General features: G+C 38.1%; 1 protein-coding gene across 1 annotated transcript in view; it reads right to left on the bottom strand.

The window, feature by feature from the left end:
- KAL1 (Kallmann syndrome 1 sequence) overlaps positions 1-13,029 on the bottom strand; it is a 120,467-nt gene that overhangs the window by 23,599 nt on the left and 83,839 nt on the right. Inside the window, exons 8-10 of the mRNA XM_009871217.1 lie at positions 12,512-12,714; positions 8,429-8,576; positions 3,234-3,386 (exon numbers count right to left, since the gene is read on the bottom strand). Of these exons, the coding sequence (XP_009869519.1) occupies positions 3,234-3,386; positions 8,429-8,576; positions 12,512-12,714 (504 nt within the window). The remainder of the gene's footprint in view (positions 1-3,233; positions 3,387-8,428; positions 8,577-12,511; positions 12,715-13,029) is intronic.

Genomic DNA, 13,029 nt, shown 5'->3' with positions numbered 1-13,029 from the left:
CACCAAAAAAGTGCTGTTTTTAATAGCAAACTACAAAATAATTTGAATGTCAGAGCAATCAACAGGAACTCCTGTTTTTAACCACCAGACAGATCACAAAGAGGTCAATTCCTTGCCAAGAAGGATTTGAACACTGATTGCCTATCTGTGAAAATAGCCTAGATGCTAAGCCGTAGACCAGGCTGAGGAAAATTCTTTCTCAGTACTTCCCATTACAGTTGCTGCACTCTTCTACCTCCTAAAACTCCCTAAACATGACTTGAGACAGTGCAGTTCATAAAGGAGAAAGACGCAGCTGGCTCCAGTAGCTGCTGTCTTTCATAATGACAAGACACGGCCAATGTGCTTCTCCCGCTGTGTTCCCTGCATGGTGAGAAAGACTTGCTTTGCAGTAAACTGTCACTAGTAAATTTACAGTCAGTACCTCATCCATGTATTACATAACCTCCAAACTCCTGTAAGAGCTTATAGAAGCTGCTAGCTTCTCAGGAGCAGGTAACTGGCTATATTCCAGTTCAATGTGAGGTAATGGCTCCTGCTGAGTCACTGCATATACTGTCACTCAGAACACAGACACTTATTTTCACAAAAGAAAAGAAGAAAAAAAAAGTGTGTCAAACTGCTATATTATGTCCCTCTTCACACACTTTTGCTATCGCTGTTTGCTGTGTTTGAAAAATGAAGGCAACTTCCACTGCATGTCTGGGTCACGTCCCTAAACACCCTAGTACATGTGACAGAGCTTGCTCCCACCCCATGACTGACACGGACCTCTGGGTATCCTCCTTATATCTCTGGGTGTACACAGATCCATACGAGATGAGTCACCTGTACAGCCAGTGACTCAGGAACTCAACTGGTCCATTCCTGGCACAAGGTGACAGTATGCAAATCCATGTAATTTCTAGCAGATCTGCACCATATCTGTCTTTGAAGATCTCCAACTGTGGAGATTGCGCCACTTACCAACACTCTTATTTCCAAGCTATAATATATCCCCTGACATCATTTAACCTTAATTGCCTCTTGTCTCAGCCACTAAGAAAATGCTGACTACCTTATTTCTTTTTATAGGCATTTATAAACATTACCACAAATATTACTAACAGGTACATAACACAGTGTGGGATTCAGCTCCAGATTTAGCTGTCGACATTTATTTAACTGCGGTGTAACATCTACTTATAACTTCAATACCCAAGTTCCCATTATAACTTGTGGAGATCTGGTTCAAGATATCCGCTTTGGAACAAGATGAATATTGCTGTACTGGTCATGAATTTTCTCCATGAACTTGGAAAACCAGTAGTAAGGTGAATTTCAATAGGAGTGCTGGCATTTCAGTCACAGAACACATAATCTTTCTTCCGGAAACAGGCTGGCAGGAAAAGAGCTACAACTGGATTGATTGTTCCACTGGGCTTAATCTCACCTGTGCACAACCGGGTCTTACATCTGTGAGAGACAACATAGTCTCCTCATTTTTGAACACTGTCCCACAGTTTTTTCAGTTCAAACTGCTCAGAACTGAACTTCATCTCAAAGAGGGATGTCAAGCACCTCTAAGCCTTCTATGAATAAGTTGTCTGGGCTCCCTGCTAAACTCAGTAAAGAAGGGAGGCATCTCAAGACGGGATCTGCTCCATGGGGTGAATTTCTTCGGAAGTCACCTGCTTATCTTTTTTGACTATAAAAGGAGTTGGACACCAAGTTGAAATCTCACTTCCTGAAGGCTAACATTTAAGGTGATCAGTCACAAGCTCAGAATATATAAATCTGTGTTCAGACAAGCAAGAGCATATTGTTAGGTAAACTTAGTAACCGTAATCAAAAATTACTCAACTTTTATTCAAATTATTCCAGCTTTCCATGTAGTTAGGCAAAAAATGAAACATGATGGGGAAAACTAGCATAGCCAAGATAAGAACAAAATTTTAAAATATACATGCAGTCAGGCTGAGCTAAAGCTTTTCTGGAGGAATAAGCATTTGATTTGGAAGTATTCACTATAGCAGGGACAGAAAGAAAACCATTCAAACAGGCTGACACTTTTTAAGAAGTAAAAGATAACTCTCACAGTCCACATCACCCAGTACAACATATACTTATGTTACATAGTGTAACTGAATGGTTATATAGCCTTTCCTCATTCAGGGTGGTGCAGCATACACTTAAACCCAAATGAACTTAAATATTTCTAAAATTCTTTAAAAACTCCAGAAGAAAATGTGATTATCCTTTTTGTAACCCTTTATTTCAAACAAAAAAATTGAAAAGATTTTATACATGTGCTACTGCTACACATGTAGATTGCTCCAAGTGAAAATACTAACAGTGTTAGCACATTTTGAAATAACAGTACATAAAAAACTGTTATGGCTAAGCTGGAGCAATGTGTAACAACCCATATGCTCCTAGAGGGCAAGAAAGGAAAATCCTCTTTTCGATTTCTGAATCTGATTAGATACTTAAAATTTATGGCATTTTCATTTAGACTGGAAGACTTAAGTGTAAAATTGTTGTTAGATTTCTCTGAAAAACAGAAGATGGTATGCAGCCTAGTAGAAAACCAACTCAAAGATTTTTCCCAGTGTTTGCAGCAAACTAATTCAAGGTGACCAATAAAGTTTGGCATAAAGCCTATTGTGGCCTTAACACAAGCCAGTATAAGTCTAGAATTTGTGGTTCAAACTACACTTTAGATTTTGTGACACCCCTACAAGATTTCCGTATACATTCATTTCCTGACTCATTTCTCAGCTGACCAAATCCAACCAGTGACACTGTAGTGGCATCAGCAGAAAATCCGCCTGGGAACGCTGTGTGCTTGAGACCCTCTGACCACACACCAACAGCATTTGCAGCCACAGACAACATTCACAGCCACAAAAGCTCTGTTGAACATAAGGCCAAATTCTGCTTCCATATTAAAACTTTACAGAAGGAATTTCCACCGAACTAAAAATTAGCTCAGCTCTGGGAATATTTAGTGTCCCAACGTGACCGACTGTAATGTTTGGACAGCTGATTCATGTAATTTCCCTCTGCACATCCATTACAAGAGGAGAGGCAAAGTTCTACTCTAATGTTAAGGTGAAGGGAAGGAGGATGGGTGTAGGATTTAACTTTGAATGACTGTACAAGTTTCATCATATTCTATCAAATGTCCTACAGCTCTGAGGCAGTGGCTGAGAGGTCCTCAGAAAAAACAGTAAAATAAACATTTGACAAACCTGTCTTCTTCCAGTAGACTTTGACCTGAAGTTGATTGTCCTGATAGAAAGGAGTTCCAATTTTAAGAAAACGAGTGGGTTTTCGTCTTTGAAATGTTGGGTAAGGATCTACCAGTCCTTTCTCGGGTTTCCCAGCAGAAGATGTCTGTTCCTCTGCAATACACAGAACAATGAGGAATTATTTATTTAAGTATAGTGTTGTATAATGACCATGTTAACATTGCTGAAATTCAGAAAATAATACTATGTTTAATCCAAACTATTTTATTTCCCTATCTCACCTAAATGAAATTAATATAAAGAATAAACTGTCCATAATGGTTGAAAAGTACATCACTTGTCTGAAACGTAGTCAAAAAAATATTTTGGACGTAGACAGAAAAATGTATATATATTTTAATATGAAAATGCTCTGCAAATTTTCAAAATCATAATAAAGAAAAAGAGTCTGTTTATATCGCTATGAACAAGATATGTTAACACATTGACTTTTTAAACATGCATAGTATCTAGCAGTAGTTCCCTATAATCATTCATGGTCTTTATATTTGTGCAGTGATTAAGTATACATCGAATCCAAGGATGGCATTGAGTGTAACCCACAGAGTGCCACATGTGGTTATTCCACCAAAATAAATACCGTCCTTTGGTATGCTATATAAGAACATTCTGATCAGATTACAGATCTTTCATGCCCACTTTCCTGTTTCCAACAGTGAACAGTGAATGCTTAGGAAAACATTGTAAGAGAAGAATTAACTTCGAGCAATTCTCGTGGCGTTATGTGCCCAGCTTCCAACAAGCAACGGCAATGGGAAGTCTTTCATCGAGCATTTCATTCTCCAACAGCTTATGAACATTAAACAGGATGGACAGTATTTCTAGGTATTTTGAGTCAAAAAAGCAGCAATGATGATTCAAATTGCATTTTCATTGCATGCTTACAAATATATAAATTCTGATTAAGAGGACAGTATTTGTATCAGATTAACAAAAAAGTTGTATCTAATTCAATGGTACACCTAAACAAAAAACAAAGATTGTACTAACAAGCAGTAAATTAAGTACATACTTGAGAGAAAAAGGGAAAGACTTGGGTTTCAGTAATTACCATGAGTAATATATAAGCTTGAACATTGTGCCCTACATGTAGCTTCAGCTGAAACTCACTTGCTCTTTGGCCAAATTTTACTTTGACTATCCTTATTCAGACACAATTTTATATTTTCTTTGTCTGTTTTAAACTAAACTACCAAACTCAAGCAAAGTCTTTCTTGAGGTAACCATAATGTTTCTACTACCTAAAAGGAAATCAAAAAGTGTTAGAGAGAAATACAAATTAAATCTGTTAGGTATAGTTCAATTCAAAGTATTTTAATTTTACTAAATCTCTGCTTTGCTGTTCCCTGTCTGCTCCCCTTCCAGCAAAACCAGGACACCAATTTAGACTATTCCTACATAAAGATCAAGAGAGAGAGTCTTGCTGCATTTCCCAGAAGTAAAGCATACAAATATAGTGAGGCAACGTAGTTCTGAGTGTGGGGAAATACAACGCCAGAGGGCCAGGGTCAAAGCTCACAGAGGTGTGCAGGACTAAATTACTTCAGCGGGTTATGGAAGACTCTCTGTTCTGACAATAGGAAGAGATGCCTAAAAAAACAGAGCTTAATTCCACAGAGATCAGGGCAACTGACAGTGGGCCTTCAGCAAAATTGGCATGTGGCTTCTGGAACTACTTCCCAAAGGCCATGGAACTCCCTAAATAAAGAGGGGGCGTGAATGTCATGTCCTAGATAATATTTCAGGCAATGTTTTTTTCTTTTTCATATTTCTCCATCTGCTTCTGAGTATTCTCAAAAGTACCTCAAGCAGGACTGGCTCTGTACCTATCTAACTTCTCTGAGATTCACAAGATGAATTTGCATCTCCTCCAGGAGTAGTTTTTATTTTCTGTTCTATGTAAGCTACAGTTTAGCCATTTTTTAAAAATGTCCAAAAAGGTCCAAATACACTTCTCGGTAGAGTGCTCTATCCACTAAAATGTGTGACATCAGTGATTTAGGCTCAAAGAATCTTGAATCTGTTACTTCATGGCTCTAACAGAAATGATGCTCAGATTTGTCTATAAACATTGACATACTCTAATGTAAAACAGATATACGTTTTCGTTATTGTAGGCACTGATTTGCAGTTAAGAAGAAAAAGCTGCTTGCTAACTAAATGAATGTTCATAACCTGAACAGAACAGTCAAGCACCTGAAGTATATGAGAAAACAAAAAAATTGCTCTTAGTATAGCATTACTCTGGTTTATAAAATAATATAACAATTAATGAATGTTTTAGTCCAAAAAGGTCACCACAGTAAAATGAAATAAAAGTACAAGGCATTAGAAAGTCTATACTTAAAAGGGTGTGTAACAAGAGGACAAGTGGCAGTGGTTTTAAACTAGAGCAAGGAAGATTTAGATTAGACATTAGGAAGAAGTTCTTTACTATCAAGGTGGTGAGACACTGGCACAGGTTGCCCAGAGAGGTGGTGGAGGCCCCATCCCTGGAGACATTCAAGGTCAAGCTGGATGGGGCTCTGAGCAGCCTGATCTAGTTAGAGATGTCCCTGCTCACTGCAGGGGGGTTGGACTGCATGACCTTTAAAGGTCCCTTCCAACCTAATGCATTCTATGATTCTACTATTAGTTGATAGTAGACATTCTGATGGACTGTTTTCTGAAGTAAAACAATCTAGGAGAGGATAGATTATCCAAGCAAAATTGTGGAACAAATTTAATACTCGCTGTCAATGATAGGAAAGAAGTGCCGCTTGAGTGGACAGAAAATGATGAAACCACCAAAGCAAAATGAACTCCATTTGGTAGAGGATTTGTAAGTAATCAATCAGATGTAATTTGCCCCAGATTCTGAAAAAAATAATGCTTTGGAGAGGGAAAAGTCAAACAAAAATCTTCCTCTCCCAACACAAACCCACTGGTGACACAGACCGTAAGAGACAGACCACTAGTGAGACCAAAGAGAGTTTGTACAGCACTACCAGCAAAAACGTTTCTCACAGTAATTATAGAATGGTACCAAAAATGATAGTCCCATCTCATTTACCCAGCTTCAGTTTAGACGGTGTCTGTAATATAGAAAGTATTTATTTACTATCATGATTAAGGACTATGATGATTGGACTCAGGACTAGCAATAAAGCCTGACAAACATCTCTCCAAAGACAGGAAAGTTTACAAAGCTATTATCACAGTAAAATGAGAGAAAGAAATTCAACAGCTTGACCAATCTCACTTTGGTGATGTGTATATAATTGCACCTAGAATTTTGTCCCAGTTACCACGACAGAGCTCAGCCTCGGGTAAAATCCAGGCACCAGCCTTCTCCTGTGACCTGACACAAAGTAAACTCAGTTACATGATCTTTCTCAGAGTTGTGACATAACCTGGTGAAACGCCAGTCAAGATGTCTGGACCGTAAACTAAATGCCTTAAAGCTCAGCACTGAGATCCAGAACTTCACAGAAGCTTCTAATCAGAAGAGACAATAGAACTCAGGTTGGAAGGTTGTTTAAAAAAAATAAAAAATAAAAAAAGGAATTTTTTGCTTGTTTATCTAGCAAGATACGCTCTGCAGAAAAGTGAAAAAAAAAAAAAGAGAAGCAAATCCACCAAAAAATTTGTAGGAATATACTGGGCTCAATGAAAATCTCTCTCATAAACACCAATGATACTCTTCTAGTTTTGATCAGTGGCTGATCAATTAACTGCAGTTAACGCCTAGTTATCACTGTAGTTTGTGTACATACGGAAAAGAAAGGAAAACTAAATGTGGTAGTTCAAAGAAGCTTTCAATATCACACACAATCCTGAAACTAGGACACCTTTCCAGGGGATGACAGAAAGCACAGGTACAATTTAGAACAGCCAGTATGGAAAGGGCAGAACTCTTATATTCACTGACATTCACTGAGTTTTAACCCAAACTTGCCTCACGTACACACTGTGGAGATTCAAACTCATACTCTGGTATGGATTTCAAGCAAAGACTCAGTTTATTGAAGAGATGAAAACCTCATACTCTGCTGTCTCTTAAGATGGTCCAACATGGTAGTAAAAATGAAGAAAGAAGGATCTTTAGGTCTATTTTATCTTCTTGGCACATTAAAATGGGAAGCAACTGTAAATACGAAGGTCTGTCATAGCTAACAACTACTTTAAGTATTTTATGTACTTCCAAACTGAATATGCGTGCAGAAGGGTACAGCAACAACAGCAATAAATCAGTTCAGTTGAGAGTAATAACAATTATGTTATGAAAATGGCAACAAGTAAAGTTTTAACTTTTACTGTACTTTAAAAAAATAATGTAAACAAATGGAAAATGAAATGGAGTCAGGAAAGGATATTTAAAATTTAATCTTTAACATCTTATTATCAAATGCTTGTTGTATTGGTAAATCAGAGACAAATCATTAGTTGGGGCAGTAATGGTATTATAATTACACAAATAGCATTTAACTAAGAATCATGGATCACTTTTAGATACATTTTTCAACTATATTACTTAGCATGTGAGGTTTTAAAGATCTTAACAGGAAAGAATCTAACATCTAAAGATGCCAAGATGCTAATTTGAATGTGGGTCCTATGTGCACAATAATTACTTGAGAATTCATTGCTTTTCAGGCATGGAACATTTACACTTCTTAACAGAAGAGGTGAATTTTTGTACAAGTTTATATTTGTGTGGTTCAAGAATCTGAATTAATGTGCTACTCAAAACAGTCAGGATTTTGAAAGGCATTGCCAGGTAAAATGGTCCAGTTAAGACAAAGACACAGAAATAGTTTTATTCCAGCCATTGACAAATATAGTAAGTATTTATACCTGTATAGTATTTAAAAAAATGTTAACACCATAGTAATGCAAATGACTCCATTTTCATTGCATTTATTTCAGGTGAGTAGGATCTAAGATATGGAATTACGCAAATCTGCCACCAATTTTTAGATACAAAATATAGCAATAAAAGACTACTCAACTTCACCGAGTCAGGCTCACTATGCCATGAAACAGAAAGCTTTAAGAAATTTTCTTTTTTTAATTTGAGACCTCATTACACAAAACATGTAAATTCAAGATAAAGAAGAGATAAAGCATTCAGGTGTTTGAATACAATTACTCACTATTATTCCTGGTGTCCTGAGTCGTGCTGAAATGGAGAGAAACCTTAGCACTTTTTAAGCGTATTTGACCCCAGCGTGTTACTGCCTGCAGTTCTACGTTGTAGTTGCTGTTGGGTTGGAGTCCCTCCAAGACCACATAATTTTGGGCCTATAATAGAGGAGAATAAATATACAAAGTAGTTATCGTATAAATGAAACACAGGCCTTTATTAAAAGCAGGTTTGTTATCTTAGGCACACAACTCTTGAAATTGTGTATAAATTTCAACAGAGCAAAATTTCATTTCTGTAAAAAGTATGTTTTTTGGATTTTGGTTTTCTGTGTCATTTTTAAAGCGATTTTCTTGATATCTACATAACTTCTGATAATTACTTGGCAAATGCAGACACCTATTGTTTAGGTCAAAAGCAAAGAGGGTTTTTTTTTACATATGACAATTTTTTCCTTACATGAAAATTATTTTAGTCAAAGAAATTTAAACTTTTTATTTCCCACTTTCTGTGTTAGCAAAGGAATTGAAAACTTTTTCTAGAGACAGTCAGTCTGAAGACAGTTAAAATCCAGCATTTGTCAGTATTTTCTATTTGCTTCAACTTTTGAAAACAAAAATGGAGAAAAAAAAACAAACCCAGCATCAAAAATCCCCCTCATTGGTAAGAACACTTTTCCACTAGAGAATGGAAAATAGAAAAAATACAGTTTCATTGTCATGGAAGTGTCATAGATGGGGAAACACCAGAGTAGGATTACCATTCTCTGTTCAGTACTCCATAAATTAAAGCAAGTCCCATGACATTAAAAGAAGAGCCAAGGCTTCTCAGTACCTTCCATTTCTATTTTTTTTTTTTAAATGTACCTATACATTTATCATATACATCTGTGGACGTTGTCTACTTTGACTTTAGTAAGGCATTTGACACAGTTGCCCACAGCATTCTCCTAGAGAAATTGACTGCTCTTGGCTTGGATGGGCATACGCTTTGCTGGGTATAAAACTGGCTGGATGGCCTTGTCCAAAGAGTTGTGGTCAATGGAGTAAATTCAGTTGGAGGTTGGTCATGAGTGGTGTTCCCCAAGGCCCAGTACTTGGGGCCGCTCCTGTTTAACATCTTCATCAACGATATGGATGAGGGAATAGAATGCACCCTTAATAAGTTTGCAGATGACACCAAGCTGGGTGGAAGCGTCCATCTGCTTGAGAGCAGAGAGGCTCTCTAGAGGGACTGGGACAGGCTGGATCACTGGGCCAAGGCCAACTCAATGAAATTCAATAAGGCCAAATGCCAGGTCCTGCACTTTGGCCACAACAACTCCCAGCAGTGCTACAGGCTTGGGGAGGAGTGGCTGGAGAGCTGCCAGGCAGAGAGGGACCTGAGGTGTCGATGGACAGCCAGCTGAACATGAGCCAGCAGTGTGCCCAGGTGGCCAAGAAGGCCAATGGCATCCTGGCCTGTATTAGGGATGGCGTTGTCAGCAGGAGTAGGAAGGGGAATGATCACTATCAGCCCCAAACCACTCAGCTTTGGTGAGGCCTCACCTTGAGTACTGTTTTGGGCCCCTCAGTTACTCAGTTTTGGGCCCCTCGCTGCAAGAGGTACATTGCGGTGCTCGAGAGGGTACAGAGGTGGGCTACCAAACTAGTAAAGGATTTGGAGCATACATTGTATGAGGAATGGCTGAGGGATCTGGGGCTGTTTAGCCTGAAGAGACTGAGGGTAGACCCTCTTGCTCTCTACAACTACCTGAAAGGAGGTTGCAGAGAGGCGGGGGGTGGGGTGTTCTTCCCAGTGGGAAGGGACAGGATGAGGGGAAATGGCCTTAAAGTGGAAAGTGACAGGATGAGGGAAAATGGCCTTAAGTTGTGCCACAGGAGGTTCAGATTTGATATTAGGAAGAATTTCTTTACTGAGAGAGTTGTCAGGCATTGGAACAGCCTGCCCAGGGAGGTGGTTGAGTCGCCATCCCTGGAGGTAGATGTTACGTTGAACAACATGGTTTAGTGGTGTTGATAGGGCTAGGTAAAGGTTGGACTCAATGATCTTGAAGGTCTCTTCCAGTTGAAAATGTTCTATGATTCTATGATTCTATAAAAATGCCTTTCCAGCTCATGTCTTGGACAGAAGACATTACTCCTTGTTTTAATAAGAATACTTTGTGCCTCTGAAGTTTGACAGTCAATCGAGAGCAAAAACGATTACCACATACTGCCATATTTAACACTTCACGGATTGTCAAAAGCACTTCATATCAATTATTTTTAAATGTTTTGTACTGAGGTATTTATAACATTGACTATAACACCCAAATAACAATGTTACACTGCAGTAAAATTATTTGATTATCTACCTGGAATGATTTTATATGGTAATCATAATAAAATTATTTGGACTAGACAACATCTAAAGGTAAACAGCAGGTAAAAAAATAAATCTTCAACGATCTTTAAGAAATAAGATTTTCCCACCTTTAATTTATTTTTTTAAGTTTTCTGCTGTTTCAGCTTTTAGACAGAAGAGTTGCTATAATATTCAAAGGACCATTGACTAGCAATAGCCTCAGGAGTGTCCTGTGGGGGATGTCTAAACCTCACTGGCATTGCTGTACAATCTCATGATAAGCTGCAGAAGAAAAAGTACAATAAGCCAGGAGTAATATGAAAGATATTCTAAGGGTCTGCCTTTTCTCTAAAATATGTCTTGGTTCTTCTCGATTTCCCTATATTAAAGGTCAGAAGTTGGTCCTGGTTCCTGTAATGTTGTGCACTGGATCTCCTTCAACATATTAATAAGTAGGATGTACCCTATGCAAAATGCTAACACAACATTAAGGACCTAGCTTAGTTTGAAAATTCTTTAGGTTTAAGGGCCAGTCTGTGGAGAAAAAGGTCTCCTGGATCTTGAGGCTGTAGCCTCTGCCATGAAGATCTCCAGCCAATGCTAGCTTTCCTGAGAAACACAAACTTTCCTACCCATCTCAGTTCAACCCTACTCCTAACTTGTGAAAGTGATTTTTTGAAAGTACAACAACAAACTTTCTTATATATGCCTATTTAACGGAAGCAGAAACAAAGAACCAAATTATCTCAGCCCCTGAAATTACTCCATATTGTCTGCATTTGCGGGCAAATTTCCTCTTCCTGCTCGTCCAGCACAGAGCTGGAAGTGGTGGCTCTGCAGCCTCCAGACTCTGACCACCCATCAGGTCCCAGCAGAAGGCATTGGTTCAGCCTGGTCCCATGGTGGCACCTCTGCTGTGTCCAATCTGCTGCAGACGAACTCTGCACACAGCCTTCCTCACCTCTAGTTCTCTCAGATTTTGGTGACTGAAGGACAGAGGGAACTACAACACTCTGGCTGTCATTCATCACAGCGCAAGAGGGTGTCCAGAGCCAAAACACAGTGTCAAAATAGACACAGGACCAAGTTCTCACAATGCATTTATTAAGAGCACTGAGCAGTAAGTTCAGCCTGTTATCTGTAACTGATTTTTATTTCTAGTAACTACTTTAAAATACTACGTAATATGCTTAAGGATATCACAACAGATATGTTTCCAGTAAAGCAATATTCGATAGATCTTATAGACTTATAGGAACTCGCTGCTCTGGAAATATGTCAGATCTCTGGTACAGCAGGTTATTTAAAGAGCTTTGGGGTTGTTTTTTCCTTGGACCTATGCTACTTAATGGTTGTTCTACATGACAGTGTCGCAAGTTTTATTTGCATAGTGAAAAAAAAATGCAACAGTCGATGCTAGGCTTTCTAAATAAAATGAAAGCTCTATCTTTAAGAAGCACCAAAAAAAAGGCTGAATTTAGAGGATGAACACCATTTAACTTTCTGTTAATCTCTCCTGTAAAATCCTCCAGCAATTACCTGTATTTTAAGTCAGAAGTCTACTTCTCCTCCTAAGTTCAGTGAAAGATACTGAGAGATCAAAATTGTCTATGGGTTTTGTGATATTAAAAATTAAGTCTGCCACCATCTGCTGAAATTATGCAATTTATCACATATTTTATACTTACACTATATTCTATGTAAAAATAAGCCATATTTCTCTCCCATTTACTTTTTTTTTTCTTACCCCATCAGTAATCTTCCTTCTCTTTTTTTTAGCTGGGATTACATATTTGCTATATGTCCAGCTCCAGAAGACTTTGTAGTGGTGCACTGGGATATCTGGTTCTTCTGGAAGATCCCAAGTAATCATTACATTTACACTCCCATCATTGTTTGCACTGATATTGGCAATTTGGATATTAGATGGAGCTGGTGGAGCAGAAGGATCTGGAATTTAAAACAAACAAAAAGATTCTAAAGTAAAGATCATCTCCAATAAGGTATAGAACATAACTTTATGTTTTTACCAGGCATAAAAGAGTTGAGTTGAACACTCTCAATATAGTGAAGGGAATTCAGGTAAAAACTTCCTGTAAGTGGTAAAGCTTCCTGTAAATTCTGGAAATTGAAGGTCTACCAAAGGAAAAATTGTGTGTTACCATCTAGGTTTTATCATTATTTAATAACTCCCACTTTTTAAAAAATGCTCATGGTTGCCAAACATGGGTAATAAAATATGAGGAAACTGTAAAACTAAAATTT

The sequence above is a fragment of the Apaloderma vittatum genome, unplaced genomic scaffold (genome assembly GCF_000703405.1).
Source record: "Apaloderma vittatum isolate BGI_N311 unplaced genomic scaffold, ASM70340v1 scaffold646, whole genome shotgun sequence".
NCBI classification, from domain to species: domain Eukaryota; kingdom Metazoa; phylum Chordata; class Aves; order Trogoniformes; family Trogonidae; genus Apaloderma; species Apaloderma vittatum.
This window is presented reverse-complemented; position numbering and strand designations above follow the sequence as displayed.